Below are 20,914 nucleotides of genomic sequence, written 5' to 3'. Positions count from 1 at the left end.
CAACAGTTAGAACTGGACATGGAACAACAGACTGGTTCCAAATAGGAAAAGGAGTTCGTCAAGGCTGTATATTGTCACCCTGCTTATTTAACTTATATGCAGAGTACATCATGAGAAACGCTGGACTGGAAGAAACACAAACTGGAATCAAGATTGCCGGGAGAAATATCAATAACCTCAGATATGCAGATGACACCACCCTTATGGCAGAAAGTGAAGAGGAACTAAAAAGCCTCTTGATGAAAGTGAAAGTAGAGAGTGAAAAAGTTGGCTTAAAGCTCAACATTCAGAAAACGAAGATCATGGCATCTGGTCCCATCACTTCATGGGAAATAGATGGGGAAACAGTGTCAGACTTTATTTTTCTGGGCTCCAAAATCACTACAGATGGTGACTGCAGCCATGAAATTAAAAGACGCTTACTCCCTGGAAGAAAAGTTATGACCAACCTAGATAGCATATTGAAAAGCAGAGACATTACTTTGGCAACAAAGGTTCATCTAGTCAAGGCTATGGTTTTTCCTGTGGTCATGTATGGATATGAGAATTGGACTGTGAAGAAGGCTGAGTGCCGAAGAATTGATGCTTTTGAACTGTGGTGTTGGAGAAGACTCTTGAGAGTCCCTTGGACTGCAAGGAGATCCAACCAGTCCATTCTGAAGGAGATCAGCCCTGGGATTTCTTTGGAGGGAATGATGCTGAAGCTGAAACTCCAGTACTTTGGCCACCTCATGCAAAGAGTTGACTCATTGGAAAAGACTCTGATGCTGGGAGGGATTGGGGGCAAGAGGAGAAGGGGATGACAGAGGATGAGATGGCTGGATAGCATCACTGACTCGATGGACGTGAGTCTGAGTGAACTCCAGGAGTTGGTGATGGACAGGGAGGCCTGGCGTGCTGCGATTCATGGGGTCACAAAGAGTCGGACACGACTGAGTGACTGATCTGATCTGACCCATGTTACTACCAGTGAGTATTTAACTGTTCCAGGTCGACCTGCAGCCTGAAGCATAGTGAGAAAAATAGATGCTTGTAGTTGTAAACCACTGGATTTTGCATCATTAGGGTGACTATAACTGATTAGTACAGAATGAAATGGAAAAAAAGTAGCAGGGGAAAGAGAGCTAGGAGTACCCTTTCAAGAAGCTTAACTGTGGGGAATTCCTTGGCAGTCCCCTGGTTAGGGCTCAGCACTCTCAGTGCTAGGGACTTTGTTCAGTCCCTAGTTGAGAAACTAAGGTCCCATAAGCAATGCAGTATGGCAAAAACAAACAAACAAATGAAAAACAGCTTAGCTGTGAGGAGATTGAGAGGCTAGTTTCCTCCTCTTCCTCCCTGCCATCATTGCTGTTCTGTTGTAGTTCTTTAGATGCCTATAATATAAACGCCTTTCCCATGTATGGAGAATTTTTCACTCTATGAAACCTTGTGGGAAGCAGAGCCCACCTACCAGTAAAATGGCAGCTACTTACTTTCCCATCCTTTCTTGTGAACTAAGTCAAGTGCACATGTCATAGGCTCTGCTGATGAAATTTTCCCAAAGTGTACTTTGAATCATCAGGAGCTTATGATGCAAAGGAAAACGAGAACAAGAGAATTCATTCTTGGTGAGCAGTACCAGTTGTGACAGCAACACCCAACTAAAGGGAAAAGCTCTGGCAGGGGCAATACCTAGAGTCTTGTGCCAGAAGGCCTCTCAGTGTAACTTCAGCATCAGATGCTCATCACTGGCAGCAGCAGAGTCTTCAGTGGCCCAGCTCTGTGGCATGATATTGGCTGCCATCCTGTAAGCAAAACCTCCGAATGTGGTGTGATAGATGATGGTGTCAATGCCCCAATTCTTCACCTTTCCCTGTATCTGTGTTATCTTGTGGGACCTTCTTATTCTAACTCTTGACTGAGTCTTGTGACTTGCTGTGATCAAGGGATTTTAGCAAGCATTAAAGAAGCAGAGGGCTTCCCATGTGGCACTAGTGGTAAAGAACCTGCAGGCCAGTGCAGGAGACGTAAGAGACTTGGGTTCAGTTCCGGGGTCGGTAAGATCCCCTGCAGGAGGAAATGGCAATCCACTCCAGTATTTTTGCTTGAAGATTCCCATGGACAGTGGAGCCTGGTGGGCTATAGTCCATAGGGTTGCAAAGAGTCGAACTCGACTGAAGTGACTTAGCATGCATGCAGGCATACAAGCAGAAGCTCAGAAGACATTCATGTGGCTGCACTTGCTCTCTGTCTTAGTCTGTGTGCGATTATATAGCAAAATTCTCCAGACTGAGTGGCTTGTAAACAAGAGATATTTATTTCTCACATTTCTGGAGGCTGGCAGTCTAAGATCAGAGTGCCAGCATGGCCTGGTTTTGGCAAAGGCTGTCTTCTGGGTTGCAAACTGCCAACTTCTTGCCATGTCCTCACACAGAGGAAGGAGCAAGGGATCTCTCTGCTACTTATTCATTCAGGAAGGCTCCACCCTCCTGACCTAATCAATTCCCAAAGGCCTTACCATCTAATACCATCTCAATGGGCATTAGGTTTTCAACATATGAATTTGGGGAGGACAAAAGCATTCGGTCTGTAGCACTCTCACTGCTGGCCTCTGCCATTGCAACATGTCTAGGCTAGCCTGTTGGATGATGAGAATCACATGGACCTAGGCCAAGTCTCTCTGAGTTATCCCAGCTGAGGCCATCCTAAGTCAGCCAACAGCCAGTTGACCCTCAGGCATATGAATGAACTCAGCCAAAATCAACAAAACTGTCTAGTCAACCAACAGTTGACCCCAGATGTCAAGTAAGTCCAGCTGAAATCAGCCCAGCTCAGCCCAGCCCCAGAGAAGCTGAACCCCACAGACTTGTGAACTAAGTATTGTTCATTGTTAACATGCCGCTGAGGTTTTATGGTTATTTATGTAGCATTGTTGTGGCAATAAATAACTGACCCTTTGCACACATCTATGAGCTATGACTTTTCTGCTTAAATCAGCCTCAAGAGCCAGTATTTGTTGCTTGCCCTGACACCAAGACTGAATGTAAATGAGAGAGAAACACAGGGTCAAAGGAGAGATTGTTTGAGCTGGAAGAGACTTTGGCATGCTTACAGGCAAAGGATTGGAGGCAGTTGTGTTTGTTAGGACATGAGTTTGGGTGCAAAATTAACAGTGCTTTAACCATGACAGAGGGCTTCCCTGGTGGCTCAGCTGGTAAAGAACCTACCTGCCAATGAAGGAGACGCAAGAGACAAGGGTTCATCCCCTGGGTTGGGAAGATCCCCTGGAGGAGGGCATGGTTACCCACTCCAATATTCTTGCCTGCAGAATTCCATGGACAGAGGAGCCTGACAGGCTACAGTCCATGGGGTTGCAAAGAGTTGGACACAACTGAGTGTGCACGTGTGCACACATACACATCACCATGATAGAAGTTTATAGTTTCCCTTGGTCACGTAGGAGCCTGAGTAAGAGTGGCAGCCCTGCTCTGTGAATCTTCAGAGGCCTAGATCCTTCTGTGTTTATTATGTCCTTGTCCAGTTGGCCCAAGGTCACCCTCTACTCTCCCTACTCCATCCACATTTCAGCTGTTGGGAAGAGGGAAAGGAAAGATTTTCTCCTTAATACGTGGTGTGTGCATGCTTAGTTATGTTTGACTCTTCACCACTCAGTGGACCGTAGCCCTCCAGGCTCCTCTGTCTGTGGGATTCTCCAGGCAAGAATCCTGGGTTGCCATGCCCTCCTCCAGCGGATCTTGCTGACCCAGGGATCAAACCTGTGTCTCCTGCATTGCAGGCGGATTCTTCACCCCTGAGCCACCAGGGAAGCTGGTCCCATTCATTTCTCCCCCTTTCAGCCTATTCTCAGGAATTGGTCATATGGCCACACTCAGCTGCCAGGAAGGCCAGGAAAGGCAAACCTTATTCTGGCCAACCGTGTGTAAATTCCTGCTTCTGTGGAAGAAGGGGAAAACAAATAATAATAGTTCTTCCCATGTCAATGAGGAAAAAGGGATAATTAATGTAACAGGATCTCTGTGGTTGACTTTATTAGCCATTTCCTTCCTCCTTCCTTGGGAAGGGGATTCATTGTTTTTGGAAAGGTTGAGCAACTGTGTTCCCAGTTGGCATGAATCATGATATCTCTTAACCAGTTATGGCAATCCTACTGAGCTTGTCAGAAACTGATTTCCACAGCCTCCCCTGCAGTGTTGGGTGACCATGTGACCCAGCTCTGGCCAGTGAGCCAGGAAAAGAAGGCTGCTGGGGGGTTCTGGGAAGTGGTTTCCTTCCTAGGAAAGAGACAAATGCAGAGGAGAGTTTGGCGCTCTCCTGCTTGTGGTACTGATGTGAGACTTCTTACCACAAAAGAAAGGTCAAGAGAATCACAAATGCCAAACTAGAGCCCTGGCACCTTCTTGAGGATTCACATGACCTTGAGAGATGAGTATGAGAGAGCCAGGTGGAGAAGGGGAGGAAAGACATTGGAGGAAATGAGAGTATTATATACACAGGAAGGAATGCACAGAGATGTTCCTGGAAAATTGGATTGGAGTCAGATGGTAAGGACTTTGTAAGCAGCAGTGTGATTTATTGTCCGAATCGCCTCATTCATAGCTGGGACTGGTTTCCTGTTTGTTGACTGATTTACCACAAGCATGACAGGCATCTTCCTTTTGTAGGTTTAAGAGGACTGCCCATCTCTTCCCCTATTAGAGAGTTAAAATACTTTTGTTTTGGAAAATCTAGGCTCTCAAAGGCAAAGATCTTGATTATGTGGGTGGGTCGGGGTATAGATCTGAAAAGATGAGCGAGCAGGGAATCACTTCCGACTCCTACTGTGAATGGGGTTTCCCTACCCTCGGGGAATGGAGAAGTGCCTAGTTCTGCCCGCCCTGGGACCCGTGTTTGACCCCGTAGCAACAGGATGATTGATGGGTTGGCTGCGTGGACCCCAGGCTGGGGACTGAGTTGTGAGCCACAGCCTTTGGGGCTATGAGCAGTGGGAGCACTGAGGCTAGGGCATCCAGCCTCTCACACTCTCACATGACTGACCGCACAGCCTGAAGTCCAGAGCCCTTCCATGAGATTCTAGAATTGGGTGAACCTGGGAATTCAATGTGACTCCATCAAGGGGAGAGAGAAAAACACTTGGAGTTAGAATTTTCCCCTAACTCCTTGAGGAAGACGACTGAGTCCGATTTTATATAATTTTTTAAAAAATAAAAGATAGAAGAGGGGGCTTCCCTGGTGGTTCAGTGGTAAAGAATTTGCCTGCCAATGCAAGAGACATGAGTTCGATCCCTGGTCCAGGAGGATCCCACATGCTGCAGATCAGCTAAGCCTGTGTGCCACAAATATTGAGCCTGTGCTCTAGGGCCTGGGAACGACAACTGCTGAGCCTGTGAGCCCTAGAGCCCGTCCGCAACAAAAGAAGCCACCACAATCAGAAGCCTGTGCTCTGCAACTGGAGAGTAGCCCCTGCTTGGCGCGACTAGAGAAAAGCCCACACAGCAATGAAGATCCAGCATAGCCAAAAATAAGCAAGTAAATAATTTAAAAATAATAATAATAAAACTGCTTTCTTGCACTAGAGTGTCCGATTATGGTACAAATTCCTCCTGTGGTTTATATACAAAGCCAAAGGAGAGGGAGTGAGAAGGGTTCATAAATTATCTCAGCAGTTCTTTTTTTTTCTTTAAGTTGATAGATTTCTTTTCAAGAGAATGTATAAGATGTATCTCAAAGAACTCAAGCTCCTATATATGCGAATTATCTATTTTCATTTTTTAAAAATCCAATTAAATTGGCCTGATACTGCCAGGCTAGGAGGAAATCCAACCTCCATTGTGACCAGAGCTCCTCTGGCCCTCAGGGACGCCTCAGAATCCAGAGGTGGAACCTGGTGCCAGAAACGGGGGCCAAGCTCTTACCCACGGCCATCATGGGGCTGTGGGCGGCTGCCTTGTACAGCCCACAGAACAGAGACTTGAACCCACCAGCCCCTGTTTTAAACCCCACATAAGGTGTAGGCATTTTTACTGAGGTGTTAAAAAAAAAAATTTCTTGAAGGAATTCCTTGGCTGCCAGTGGTTAGGACTCTGCACTTTCACTGATAAGGGTAAAGGTTCCCCAATCCCTGATTGGGGAACTAAGATCCCACAAGCCGCATGGCACGGCCAACCAAAAAAAAAAAATTATGACACATATGTTCTAAACCAGGGATGTACATTTACTTTTGGTGGGAGAGTGAATTTGTAACAAGCATTTGGTGTTTTGCTTATATCTAGTATTTTTACAATTATCCTATCTATCTATCTACCTATCTGTCTGGGACTTCCCTTCCTATACAGAGTGTGCAGATTTGGGCCCTGGTCAGAGAGCTAAGATCCCAATGACTCATGCCAAAAAAACCAAAACCTAAAACAGAAGCATTATTGTAACAAGTTCAATAAAGACTTTTAAAAAAATGGTCCGCCGGGACTTCCTGGTGATCCTTGCAGTGCTGGGGACTCAGGTTCAGTCCCTGGTCGGGGAGCTAGGATCCCACGTGCTTCGGAGCAGCTGAGCCTGAACACCACAACTCTTGGGGCCGTGTGTCTCAGTGAAGGACCCTGAAAGACACAACGAAGATTCCAGATGCCGCAGCTAAGATCTGATGCAGCTAAATAAATAAACAAATATATTTTTTAATGGTTCACATCAAAAACAAAACAAAACCTTTTAACTGACGTTGGTGACTTGGGCTCTTCTTTTTCTTTTTTATTTATTTGGCTGCACTGGGTCCTAGTTGCAGCATGTGGGATCTAGTTCCCCGGCCAGGGATGAAACCTGGGCCCCCTGCATTGGGAGCACAGAGTCTTAGCCACTGGACTGCCAGGGAAGTCCACTTTATAATGTGCTCATTGCTATTAGTTATTTCCCTGCCTCAACTCAATAATGCCAGAGATCCAGCTGATGGGAGCTGGTAGCAACATCCTCTGTTGGAACCACAAGTCGAATTGTGAAAAGAACTAAAAATATTGAGGGAATTCCTTGGCTGCCCAGTGGTTAGGACTCTGTGCTTTCACTGCTAAGGGTAAACGTTCAATCCCTAATTGGGAACTAAGAACTAAGATTCCCCAACTAAGAACTAAAGTTCTTACCATGATTGTGTAAGTCTAAGATACTATCAAATGCAAGATGCATTAATATTTCAGATATCACTGACAGAAAAATACTATTAATTAAATTATGCCTTCATGCTTTCTTGCCACTTTGTATTTTTTATTTTCTACTTATCAAAATGATTCTAGACTTGTTTATCTTTTATTTATTTTGGCTGCACCAAAGACCTGCATGAAAGGTCTTAGTTCCTTGACCAGGGATCAAACCCATGCCCCCTATATTGGGAATGCAGAGTCTTAACTAATGGACTGCCAGGGAAGATAGTTTTAGACTTATTTAGATGTAGATTTTTTGTATTTTTTGTTTATTTATTTATTTTTGGCTGCACTGGGTCTTTGTTGCTTTGCAAGGGCTTTCTCCAGTTTTGGCGAGGAGGGGCTACTCTTCATTGTCATGCACAGGCTTCTCAATGCAAACGTTTCTCTTGATGCAGAGCCCAGGCTCTAGGTGCAAGGGCTTCAGTATCTGTGGCTCACAGGCTCTAGAATTTGGGCTCAGTAATTGTGGAGCACAGCCTTAATTGCTCCGTGGCATGTGGAATCTTCCTGGGCCAGGGATTGAACCCATGTCCCCTGGGTTGGCAGGTAGATTCTTATCCACTGAGCCACCAGGGAAGTTCCTAGACAGAGATTTTTAAATCACATATTGATATCTATAAAAATATTCAGCTTTAGAAGTAATCAATAAAATACAAAAAGATGCTCTCTCAATGCTGACATCCTTAGCATATTTGCTTTTGTCCCTATGCCTGTTGCCTCATGGTAACAAAATAGCTGCTGAGGTTCTAGGCATCATATCACATTCAAGCTAAGAAGAAAGAAAATGTAGAGATAGTGTTACCTAAAAACTGGGTTTACTTCTTGGTAGGCGCCAATAGACACAACCAAGCCAAAGATAGGGAGAAGGAAGGATTTATTATTACTGGCAGCAAATAAGAACAATGGGGATCTTTTCCAAAGCAATGTCTCCCTGAACAGCGGATTGGGGAAGTTTTAAGCTCGGAGGTACATGCATATTCATAAGAGGGCTTGAGCAGAGGAGAATTCAGCATAGAATTGGGGCCAAGGTTGACAGAGTCCAAGCTTTAGTTGACCTAAAATAGACTTCTGTTAGCAAAGAAGAGGAAATGGGTATTGGGAAGGAAGCTGATGATATCTTCTGCAACACAACTTAATAAACAGTAGTTTTACATAGATAATAAATAGTAGTTTTACATAGATAATAAATAGTAGTTACCCCTTGGCATAAAGCAAAAATGACAATAGCAAAAACTCTTACATAGTACAATGCTTACCACGTTCCAAGCACTGTTCTGAATGTTTTAAATATATTAATTCGTTTAAGCCTCACAGCAACCTTATGAGGTAAACACTGTTATTATCCTTGTTTTATTTAGTGTTTTTTTTATCATACTTCATATGCTCACGGTTAGACTTATCATAATCTTTGGTGCATGACATAGCCCTAACTGATCCATGCAAAACTCCTTTATTTACTTTAAAAATATTAGTTATTTTTAGTAAAGTAACATTTACCCTCAAATCCTCTACCCAAAGTAAAATTAGGATCTTGTCAGTAAATCAGATCTGACTATATGATCTCCCCAACCCATTTCACTTCCTACCCTGGCCTGAGGTGATGGTCATTTAGAATCCTAAGTTCATCATTCCTTCATTTTCCTTATATAGTTTTGTAGTTTTATCGCATATAGAGTCCAAAAATTGTGTATGTGTGTGTATAACATACCTATAGTTGCTTTTAACTGTATATCTTCTTTTGGTACTTTTTTCATTTGCTATTACATTACTAAGATTCATTCCAATTGTTCTGTGTTGCTACAGTAATTCATTTTGATGACTGCTTAACATGCCATCGTGTGAATATGTAGCAATTTATTCATCTTCAAACAGTTCTTTACTGGAGTACCTATTATGTTCTTAGTGATTTTTTTCCTTTTCTGGTTATCCACTGGACTATCATATCCAGGATTGCTAAAGGCTTCATGTAATTTGAGCAGTTTTCTTCGTCATTTTTAATCGCTGCGTGAGATCTTGCAAGACTCGAAATGATGCTTTGCAAATTATTTGCTTTGTGTCATCAGTTATTTACATTGGGCTCTCAGAGAGAGGCTGAACAATAAAGACTTGATTTGATGGGCTTGGTGCACACATAGAGCCCTTAGTTTCAGCCTAGAGGAATGTTGTGGTGATAAGGGAAAAAGGGGAACATCAGTTCATTGGTGAATATTTCTTTGTTATGATCACTTTTCCTTCCCTGGTCAGCCTGGCAAATGTGGAAGTTTGGATTTTGACCACTGAGATAACAAGAATCCCCTGCACCTCAGAAAATTCCCTAACACTCCTGATGCAAAAGGTAGAATCCATTTCCCCTCCCTCTGAAAATGGCCCAGCCTTGGTGATTCACAAGAATAAAGTACAGCATTATTTACAATAGCCAAGACATGGAAACAACCTAAATGCCCATCAACAGTTGACTAAGGAAAATGTGATATATATATATACATATGATATATGCATGCATATCATATATATATAATGGAATACTATTCAGCCATAAAAAAGAATGAAATGATGCCATTTGCAGCTACATGAATAGACCTAGAGATTATCAGACAGAGAAAGACAATACCATTTGATATCACTTACATGTAGAATCTAAAATATGACACAAATGACCCTAGCCACAAAACAGAAACAGACTCAGGAACATAGAGAACAGATTTGTGGTTGCCGAGGAGGAGAGTGGGATTGAGAGTTTGGGATGAGCAGTATAAACTATTCTATATAGGATGGATAAGCAAGGTCCTACTGTATAGCAGAGGGAACTCTATTCAATATCCTGTAATAAACCAAAATGGAAAAGAATATGAAAGAGAATGTATACACACACACACACATAACTGAATCACTTTGCTGTACACCAGAAACTAACACAACATTGTAAATTAACTATACTTCAAAAAAAGAGAAAAGAACAGAGTCCAGTAGAAGCAACCCTGTGCAACTTCCAAGGCCAAGCTGAAACAAGGTGATACAGCTGCCCCTAGTTCACTCTTCTGGGGACATGCACTCTGGAGAAGCCAGTCAGCAAGAGGTGAAGAAACCCAAATGCATCCACACAGAGAGACCCCCAACTGACAGCTGGCAGTAATCGCCAGACATGTACATGAATGGGTCTTCAAAGAGAGGTCCCCCAAATTCATGAGTGGTGACAAGATCTCCTGGATGTGTCCCGTCCAAATTCCTCATCATGTACAGTGTTAAGCTAACCTCCAGAGTCCTCCATGACAGAATCCACGTGCATAATAAATAGCTGTCTTATGTGTCTTATGCTACTAAGTTTTGGAGTAATTTGTTATGGTGTTGTTGTTTGGTTGCTGAGTCGTGTCCAACGCTTTGGCAACCCCATGGACTGTAGCCCACCAGGCTCCTCTGTCCATGGTATTTCCCAGACAATGATACCAGAGTGGGTTGCCATTTCCTTCTCCAGGGGACCTTTCCAATCTAGGGGTCCAACCCTCATCTCCTGCATTGGCAGGCAGGTTCTCTACCGCTGAGCCACCAGGGCAGCCCATAATTTGTTGTAATAACTAGTAAAATTACAGAAAGAGAAAAAAGTAACCAGTATACCCAATTTTAAAGATGTGGGGACTTCCTTTGGTGATCCAGTAGGTGAGACTCTGAGCTCCCATTGCAGGGGGCATGGGTTCAATCCCTGGTTAGGGAACTAGGATCCTACAGGCTGTGTGCCACAGCTGAAGAAAAAGAAAATGTGGAGGGGATTCCCTGGTGGTCCAGTGGTTAGGACTCCATGCTTCTATTGCGGGGGGTACGGGTTCCATCCCTGTAGTTGGGGAACTAAGATCCCACAAGTTGTGCAGCAAGTCAAAAAAAAACAAAAACAAAACAGATGTGGAAGCCAAGGCCTGGCAAGGATAAGTATGCAGTAAATGGAGAAGCTAAGCAGAAATAACAATATTCGTGCCTGGGAAATCCCATAGACAGAGAAGCCTGGCAGGCTACAGTCCGTGGAATCAAAAGAGTCAGACATGATTTGGCCACTAAACAACAGCTTATACTTTAAAATGGGTAAGCTGGTGAGTTTTATGTTATGTGTATTTTACCACAGATAAAATTTAAACATTTAAATAATTAAATAATTTCAGAAAATGTCCTAACCATGCTTGTTTCATAATGTGGTATTTTTGTAGTTCTGTTGCTCCTGCTGGTTCTCCCAGTGCCTCGTTCCTTATACGCTCAGGTATTTTTCACTATGTACTAGTCATTGTCCCTGGAGAATTACTAAGGTAATTCTTTAAGGACCAGCACAAAGATGTATCCCTCCCGAGAGGATGTGAGCTCGTTTCTCCCAGGCACTTAGCGACACTTCCAGTTTAGGACTGCTTTATTTTTTATTTTATTTTTGGCTGCGCTGGGTCTTCGTTGCTGTGAACGGGCTTTCTCTAGTTGTGGCGAGAGGGGCCTTCTCATTGCAGTGGCTTCTCTTGTTGCAGAGCACGGGCTCTGGGACACGCAGGCTTCAGTGCTTGTGGTTCATAGAGCCCTGGCTCAGTAGCCGTGGTGCAGGGCTCAGTTGCCCTGCCGCACGTGGGATCTTACCAGACCAGGGACTGAAACTGCATGCCCTGCATTGGCAGGCGAATTCTTAACCACTGGACCACCAGTGAAGTCCTAGGACTAGTTTAAACTAGATTTATTACTTAAAAGTTTTTTTTAAGTACTTCACGTAATTTGGGCTACAAATCTGTAAAAAGTTAGTTACATGACAGTGTCTCAAGGAGCATTTTCTCCTGAAATGTTCAGTTAGTACTAAGTTAACTTTCCTTGGAGTCTCCTGGGAGAAGATGGGGGCAAGTTTACTTCTGATTCCCCTTTATTGTAATCATAACCCTTTGGGGCCATGACTAATATCGGGAAGGCCTTCTAATAGACTCCCCACCTTGGTGGACCCTGAGCTTTAATTTCATCCCACGTCACCATGCAGAGTTCTCATAATGAAATTCAAGTTTGCCCAGATTGGCAAAGGGGCTTCCCAAGTGGCGCTAGTGGTAAAGAACCTGCCTACCAATGCATGAGACTTAAGAGATGTGGGTTTGATGCCTGGGTGGGGAAGATCCCTGGAGGAGGGCATAAAAACCCACTCCAGTATTCTTGTCTGGAGAATTCCATGGACAGAGAAGCCTGGGATCACAAAGAGTCGGACAGGACTGAAGCAACTAAGCACGCACACACAGATAGACAAATACCCTCAGAGCAAATTTGACTTTCATGCTTGCTTACCTGTCCCAGTTCCTGAAGTCCTATAATCTTTTGTCTCCTACTTCCTATCTTGTCAGCACTTCTGTACTTTTAAGAATATTTAAAAACTATTTGATCCAGCAATTTTTAGGGTTGTTTTTTTTTAATCAGCAAGTTGGCTCCACTAACCTTAGCAATCAGAAGTCCTTCTACTTTATCTTTTCTTTCTTTTTATTGATTTCTGTTCCTTTATTTGCTTTCTTCCTCCTATCTTTTTTATTCTTATCATTGGTTGGATTTTTTTCCCCCTAACTCCCTGAGTTGAATGCTTAGCTCATTATTGTCTTTTCTTTTTCCATGATAAGGCTATTCTATTTTAAGGTTTTAAATTTCCCTTAAAGTACACCTTTCATTGTATTCCTCAAGTTTTGATACATAGTGGAGGAGTGATTACTCAAAACCTATTGTTTTCATCCACTCACCCAGCAAGCCTGTTGTGCTGCTACCCTGACTTTTCTCCTGAGATACCTGCACAGAAGGTCTGGACAATGCACCAATTTTCCCCTTCAGGGGCAGCAATGATAACCCAGGGCAAAACCGGAAGAGAGAAAGAGCACAATTTCACTTTCTTTATTCAGTATTTTAGGCTTCCCTGGTGGCTCAGATGGTAAAGAGTCTGCCTGCAGTGCGGGAGACCCGGATTTGATCCCAGGATCGGGAAGATCCCCTGGAGAAGGAAATGGCAACCCACTCCAGTATTCTTGTCTGGAAAATCCCATGGATGGAGGAGCCTGGTCAGGTACAGTCCATGGGGTTGCAAAGAGTTGGACGTGATTCTTTCTTTCTTTTTTTTTTTTTTTAAATTTTATTTTATTTTTAAACTTTACATAATTGTATTAGTTTTGCCAAATATCAAAATGAATCCGCCACAGGTATACATGTGTTCCCCTCCTGAACCCTCCTGATTCTTTCTTTCTTTCTTTCTTATTCAGTATTTTCCAATTCTGGCTACAGATGAAAATCACTAGGAAGTTTTTAAAAATACTGATATCTGGGTCATACCCAGAGAATGTTCTAGCTGGTGTGGGGTGGGGACTGTCAATGATTATAATGGGAAGCCAGGGTTGAGGACCACTCCTCCATTTACCTGCTCACTGCCACCAGCCTGGGACTGCCTCTTCCTTCCTCCCCACTCAAACTCCCAAATACTTTTAAACAGCCTTCTGTCTTCTCTAAGCTGTTACTGCCTGGTTGCCCACATTTCTCTCTATTGTTTCTCCAGTTGAATTGGGGGAAGGAGGCAGAAGCCCTGGGTAATTTACCACATTGGCAGGAATCAGAATTATCCCCGGCCCTGCTATTGTCTGTCTTCACAGGAAGTCTCAGCATGAAACAGCAGCACTGGTGTGGCATGACCGCCAAAATGGGCTCCCTGTTGTCAGGGGTCTTTACCATCACGGCCGTGGACTTGTACCTCATCTTCGAACAGAAGTACTTGAGGAGAAACAATTGCACTGAGCAAATGTCACAGATCAAGAACACAAGTATCCTGATAAAAGTGTTCATCATCTGCTGGAGCCTGACTATCGTCTTCCTCCTATCTTTCATCACCATCCTCGTCAGCTGCTTGCTCCTATACTCGGTGTACGCCCACATGCACAGGGGCCTGCTGATCTACATCGTCTGGATCTTTTTCTACGAAACTGTAAACATTGTGGTACAGTGCCTCACCAATGACAATTCTTCCGCTGCGGAGGTCAGAGTCATGCGCTGGTTTGGTCTGGTGTCCCGTATATGCATGCACTCTTTCTGGATGTTCTTTGTCATCACTTACGCCTACATGATCTACAAAAATAAAAGCCAGGGCAATATCATCTCCTACAACAGACGTATTTCTACCAGCAATGGAGACTTCCTGCCTCGGAAATCCAAGATAATCAACTTTTCCCGCCGCTACAGTGAGTAACATGGCCCTGTTCCACGGTAGGGTCTCATGGTAGTTCATTTTCCATCTCATTCACTTTTCAGCAAGCAGAAACTCTACTGCCACCCTTTTGGGAGAGATACAGTGAGAAAACGGATTACCATCGCCTCTGGAATACCTTGCTCATAGAGGATGTTTAATTAGAGGACATTGTTATTTATCAAGTTCTCCTTGACTTCCTCTTTCCTTTTCCTGTCAGTACCACCTTATTGGTCAAAATGAAGACAGGCAGGGATGAAATGAAGCTGAATTGCTGTCTGGCAATCCTTTCATCTTAGTGTGTCTTCATCAGCCTTCAACTCACAGCTCTCTGATGTAACCCTAGAATAGGCAAACCTGTATTTATATCTCAGATTGTTGTAGCAAAAAATATATCATTGGGGTCTTGAGGTGGTTTTTTGCTGCTTTTTCTCCCTGTGTCATCTATACTATATTCCAGATAAGTAAAAGAATAAAAATAGAGAGAAATCATACTTTATTTTCTGTCTTGACCCTTCCATCCTCTCCCCCAATAAAAACTGTCAAGGAGCACAAATGCACTTGTGATTAATCAAAGGCTATTTGTTAAACTCTTCTGTCGGTCACTGTGCAGGACACACTGTGTATTTCTCCACTGCAGGAGGATACAAAAAAGTATAGGATATAATTCCTGACCTTGAGGATTTTGCAGTTTAGTGGGAGAGATTAAATCATGTTTATGTTTATGAATTGATTAGCCAACCACATAAGATGGTATAAGATTACACATGATCACATATCAACAAACTTCACTTTGAGTTCAGGGGTCAGGAAATGTCAGAAGCAGTTTAAGCCAGAATGGAAGACGCACTGAGGAAACCTGTACTTCAAACATTATAGACATTATGTTGCTGCTGCTGCTAAGTTGCTTCAGTCGTGTCTGACTCTATGCAACCCCAAAGATGGCAGCCCACCAGGCTCCCCCATCCCTGGGATTCTCCACGCAAGAACACTGGAGTGGGTTGCCATTGCCTTCTCCAATGCGTGAAAGTTAAAAGTGAAATGGAAGTCACTCAGTCATGTCTGACTCTTAGCGAGCCCATGGACTGCAGCCTACCAGGCTCCTCTGTCCATGGGATTTTTCAGGCAAGAGGACTGGAGTGGGGTGCCATCGCCTTCTCTGACATTATGTTAGAGGTTTACTAATAGCTTTCTTGGAAGGACTGATGTTGAAGCTGAAACTCCAATACTTGGCCACCTGATGCGAAGAGCTGACTCACTGGAAAAGACCCTGATGCTGGGAAAGATTGAAAGCAGGAGGAGAGAGGACGACAGAAGATGAGATGGTTGGATGGCATCACCGACTCAATGGACATGGGTTTGGGTAGACTCCGGGAGTTGGTGATGGACAGGGAGGCCTGGCGTGCTGCAGTTCATGGGGTCTCAAAGAGTTGGACACAACTGAGCGACTGAACTGAACTGAACTGAATAGCTTTCTTGAGGTATAATTGATATACAATATATAGCTCAGGCTTCCCTGGTGGCTTAGATGGTAAAGAATCTGCCTGCAGGGCAGGAGACCTGGGTTCAGTCCCTGATTTGGGAAGATCCCCTGGAAAAGGAAGTGGTAACCCATTCCAGTATTCTTGCCTGGAGAATCCCCATGGACAGAGGAGCCTGGAGGGCTGCAATCCATGGGGTCGCAAAGAGTCGGACGCGACCGAGCGACTAAACCACAACCACAACAAATACATGTTTAAAGAATGCAATTTAATAAGCTTAGGCATAAGTATATCCCAGTGAAACCATCACCATAATTGAATACATGAACATGTGTATCACCCCCAAAAGTTTCCTCTTTATCCTTATCTCCTGCCCCTTCTTGTACTACCACCCCCAACCCTGCCACCACAAAGCACTGATTTGCTGATTTTCTGTATATGTTAGTTTGTATTTTCTAGAACTTTACATAAATGGAATCATAGAGTATATAATCTTTTTTGCCTGACTTCTTTTGCTCAGCCTAAGCCCTTGAAGATTCGTTCATGTCATTATGTGTATTGCTAGTTCATTATTTTTTTTAATATTTATTTGGCTGCCCTGAGTCTTGGTTGTGGCATATGGGATCTTTAATTATGTCATGTGAACTCTTAGATGCTGTATATGGGATCTAATTCCCTGACCAGGGATGGAACCCAGGCCCCCAGCATTGGGAGCTTGGAGTCTTAGCCCCTGAACCACTGGAGAAGTCCCTATAGCTCTTTCTTTATTGCTGAGTAGTATGCCATGGCAAGAATGTACCACAGTTAATCCATTTGCTCACTGGAGGACATAGAATGGTTTGTAATTTGGGGCAATTAAGAATAAGAACAGTATAAACACTTGTGTATAAAACTTTGTGTGGACTTAAAAATTTCGTTCATCTTGAGTAAAGGTGGTGCTAGTGGTAAAGAACCCTCTGGCGGTGCAGGAGATATTAGAGATGAGGGTTCAATCCCTGGGTCCAAAAGATCCCCTGGAGGAGGGCATGGCAACTCACTCCAGTATTCTTGCCTGGAGAATCCCATGGACAGAGGAGCCTGGCAGGTTACAGTCCATAGGGTAGCAAGGAGTCAGATGAGACTGAAGCAACTTCAGTTCAGTCGCTCAGTCAAGTCCGACTGTTTGCAACCCCATGGACTGCAGCACGCCAGGCCTCCCTATCCATCACCAACTCCCGGAGCTTACTCAGACTCATGTCCATTGAGTTGGTGATGCCATCCAATCATCTCATCCTCTGTCGTCCCATTCTTCCACCTTTAATCTTTCCCAGCATCAGGGTATTTTCAAATGAGTCAGTTCTTTCCATCAGGTGGCCAAAGTATTGGAGTTTCAGCTTCAACATCAGTCCTTCCAATGAACACTCATGACTGATCTTCTTTAGGATGGACTGGTTGGATTTCCTTGCAGTCCAAGGGACTCTCAAGAGTCTTCTCCAACACCACAGTTCAAAAGCATCAATTCTTTGGTGCTCAGCCTTCTTCACAGTCCAACTCTCACATCCATACATGACTACTGGAAAAACCATAGCCTTGACTAGACGGACCTTTGTTGCCAAAGTAATGTCTCTGCTTTTTAATATGCTATCTAGGTTGGTCATAACTTTTCTTCCAAGAAGCAAGTGTCTTTTAATTTCATGGCTGCAGTCACCATCTGCAGTGATTTTGGAGCTCATAAAAATAAAGTCTGTCACTGTTTCCACTGTTTCCCCATTTATTTGTCATGAAGTGATCGGACCAGCTGCTATGATCTTCGTTTTCTGAATGTTGAGCTTTAAGCCAACTTTTTCACTCTCCTTTTTCACTTTCATCAAGAGGCTCTTTAGTTCTTCTTCACTTTCTGCCATAAGGGTGGTGTCATCTGCATATCTGAGGTTACTGATATTTCTCCTGGCAATCTTGATTCCAGCTGTGCTTCATCCAGTCCAGCATTTCTCATGATGTACTCTGCATATAAGTTAAATAAGCAGGGTGACAGTATATAGCCTTGACATACTCCTTTCCTGATTTGGAACCAGTCTGTTGTTCTATGTCTAGTTCTAACTGTTGCTTCTTGACCTACATAGATTTCTCAGGAGGCAGGCTAGGTAGTCTGATATTCCCATCTTTTTCAGAATTTTCCACAGTCAAAGTTGTGATCCACACAGTCAAAGGCTTTGGCATAGTCAATAAAGCAGAAGTAGATGTTTTTCTGGAACTCTCTTGCTTTTTCGATGATCCAGTGGATGTTGGCAATATGATCTCTGGTTCCTCTGCCTTTTCTAAAACCAGCTTGAACATCTGGAAGTTCACAGTTCATGTACTGTTGAAGCCTGGCTTGGAGAATTTTGAGCATTACTCTGCTAGCGTGTGAGATGAGTGGAATTGTGCGGTAGTTAGAGCATTCTTTGGCATTGCCTTTCCTTGGGAATCAAATGAAAACTGACCTTTTCCAGTCCTGTGGCCACTGCTGAATTTTCCAAATTTGCTGGCATATTGAGTGCAGCACTTTCACAGTATCTTCTTTTAGGATATGAAATAGCTCAACTGGAATTCCATCACCTCCACTAGCTTTGTTCATAGTGATGCTTCCTAAGGCCCACTTGACTTTGCGTTCCAGGATGTCTGGCTCTAGGTGAGTGATCACACCATCATGATAATCTGGGTCATGAAGATCTTTTTTGTATAGTTCTGTGTATTCTTGCCACCTATTCTTAATGTCTTCTGCTTCTGTTAGGTTCATACCATTTCTGTCCTTTATTGTGCCCATTTTTGCATGAAAAGTTTCCTTGGTATCTCTAATTTTCTTGAGGAGATCTCTAGTCCTTCCCATTCTATTGTTTTCCTCTATTTCTTTGCATTGATCACTGAGGAAGGCTTTCTTATCTCTCCTTGCTATTCTTTGGAACTCTGCATTCAAATAGGTATATCTTTCCTTTTCTCCTTTTCCTTTTGCTTCTCTTCTTTTCATAGCTATTTGTAAGGCCTCCTCAGATAACCATTTTGCCTCTTTGCATTTCTTTTTCTTGGGGGTGGTCTTGATCATTGCCTCCTGTACAATATCATGAACCTCCATCCATAGTTCTTCAGGCACTCTGTCTATCAGATCTAATCCCTTGAATCTATTTCTCACTTCCACTGTATAATCGTAAGGGATTTGATTTAGGTCATACCTGAATGGTCTAGTGGTTTCCCCACTTTCTTCAATTTAAGTCTGAATTTGGCAATAAGGAGTTCATGATCTGAGCCACAGTCAGCTCCCAGTCTTGTTTTGGCTGACTGTATAGAACTTCCCCATCTTTGGGTGCAAAGAATATAATCAATCTGATTTCGGTGTCAACCATCTGGTGATGTCCATGTGTAGAGTCTTTTGTGTTGTTGGAAGAGGGTGTTTGCTATGACCAGTGTGTTCTCTTGGCAAAACTTTGTTAGCCTTTGCCCTGCTTCATTCTGTACTCCAAGGCCAAATTTGCCTGTTACTCCAGGTATTTCTTGACTTTCTACTTTTGCATTCCACTCCTCTATATTGAAAAGGACATCTTTTTTAGCATGCACACAAATATCATTTTAACTTTTTAAGAAACTAGCACTCTTTTTTTCAGAGGGGCTGTACCGTTTTACTAATAAATTTCCATTGGTTGCGTATGAGAATTCCAGTTTCTCCACATCCTTGCCAGTACTTGATACAGACAGTAAGATTTTCATTTTAGCCATTCTAATAGGAATTTCATTGTGGTTTTAACTTGCATCTCTCTAATAACAAATAATGTTGAGCATCTTTTTGTGTGCTTATTTAACATCCTTATATCTATTTTGGTAAGGGTCTGTTTAAATTTTTGCTAATTTTTTTTATTATGTTCACTAGTTTATTTTTTATTTTCCACATATAAATGATAACATGGAGTATTTTTCTTTCTCTGATTTCACTAAGCATAATACCCTCCAGGTCTATCCATGTTGTTGCAAATGACAAAATTTCATTATTTTTTAATGGCTGAGCATAATCATATTCTATATATAGGAATACTATTATATATATTATTATTGTATATATTATTATATATATTCCACATCTTTATCCATGTCTCTGTTGATGGACATTTATATTGCTTCTACTCTTTGACTATTGTGAAAACTGCTTCTCTGACTATGGTTGTCCTCAAATTCCATCCATTGTTGTAGCAGGGTCAGAATTGCCTTCTCATCTCACACACTAGTAAAGTCATGCTCAAAATTCTCCAAGCCAGGCTTCAGCAATACGTGAACCATGAACCTCCTGATGTTCAAGCTGGTTTTAGAAAAGGCAGAGGAACCAGAGATCAAATTGCCAACATCTGCTGGATCATGGAAAAAGCAAGAGAGTTCCAGAAAAACATCTATTTCTGCTTTATTGACTATGCCAAAGCCTTTGACTGTGTGGATCACAACTTTGACTGTGGAAAATTCTGAAAAAGATGGGAATATTAGACTACCTGGCCTGCCTCCTGAGAAATCTATGCAGGTCAAGAAGCAACAGTTAGAACTAGACATGGAACAACAGACTGGTTCCAAATCAGGAAAGGAGTACATCAAGGCTGTATACTGTCACCCTGCTTATTTAACTTATATGCAGAGTACATCATGAGAAACGCTGGGCTGGAAGAAGCAGAAGCTGAAATCAAGATTGCCAGGAGAAATATCAATAACCTCAGATATGCAGATGACACCACCCTTATGGCAGAAAGTGAAGAAGAACTAAAGAGCCTCTTGGTGAAAGTGAAAGTGGAGAGTGAAAAATTGACTTAAAGCTCAACATTCAGAAAACAAAGATCATGGCATCTGGTCCCATCACTTCATGGGAAATAGATGAGGAAACAATGGAAACAGTGTCAGACTTTATTTTGGGGGGCTCCAAAATCACTGCAGATGGTGACTGCAGCCATGAAATTAAAAGATGCTTACTCCTTGGAAGGAAAGTTATGACCAACCTAGATAGCATATTGAAAAGCAGAGACATTACTTTGCCAACAAAGGTCCATCTAGTTAAGGCT

At 42.9% G+C, this 20,914-nt stretch overlaps 1 protein-coding gene across 1 annotated transcript in view; it reads left to right on the top strand.

Moving 5' to 3' along the window:
- TMEM217 (transmembrane protein 217) overlaps positions 1 to 14,877 on the top strand; it is a 23,187-nt gene extending 8,310 nt beyond the window's left edge. Inside the window, exon 2 of the mRNA XM_010848682.1 lies at positions 13,802 to 14,877. Within this exon, the coding sequence (XP_010846984.1) occupies positions 13,813 to 14,391 (579 nt within the window). The 5' untranslated portion in view covers positions 13,802 to 13,812 and the 3' untranslated portion in view covers positions 14,392 to 14,877. The remainder of the gene's footprint in view (positions 1 to 13,801) is intronic.
- Positions 14,878 to 20,914: the final 6,037 nt, after the last annotated feature.

This window comes from Bison bison, unplaced genomic scaffold (assembly GCF_000754665.1).
Source record: "Bison bison bison isolate TAMUID 2011002044 unplaced genomic scaffold, Bison_UMD1.0 scf7180017864270, whole genome shotgun sequence".
NCBI lineage: Eukaryota > Metazoa > Chordata > Mammalia > Artiodactyla > Bovidae > Bison > Bison bison.
The sequence above is the reverse complement of the archived record's forward strand: the minus strand, read 5'-3'. Positions and strand labels throughout refer to the sequence as shown.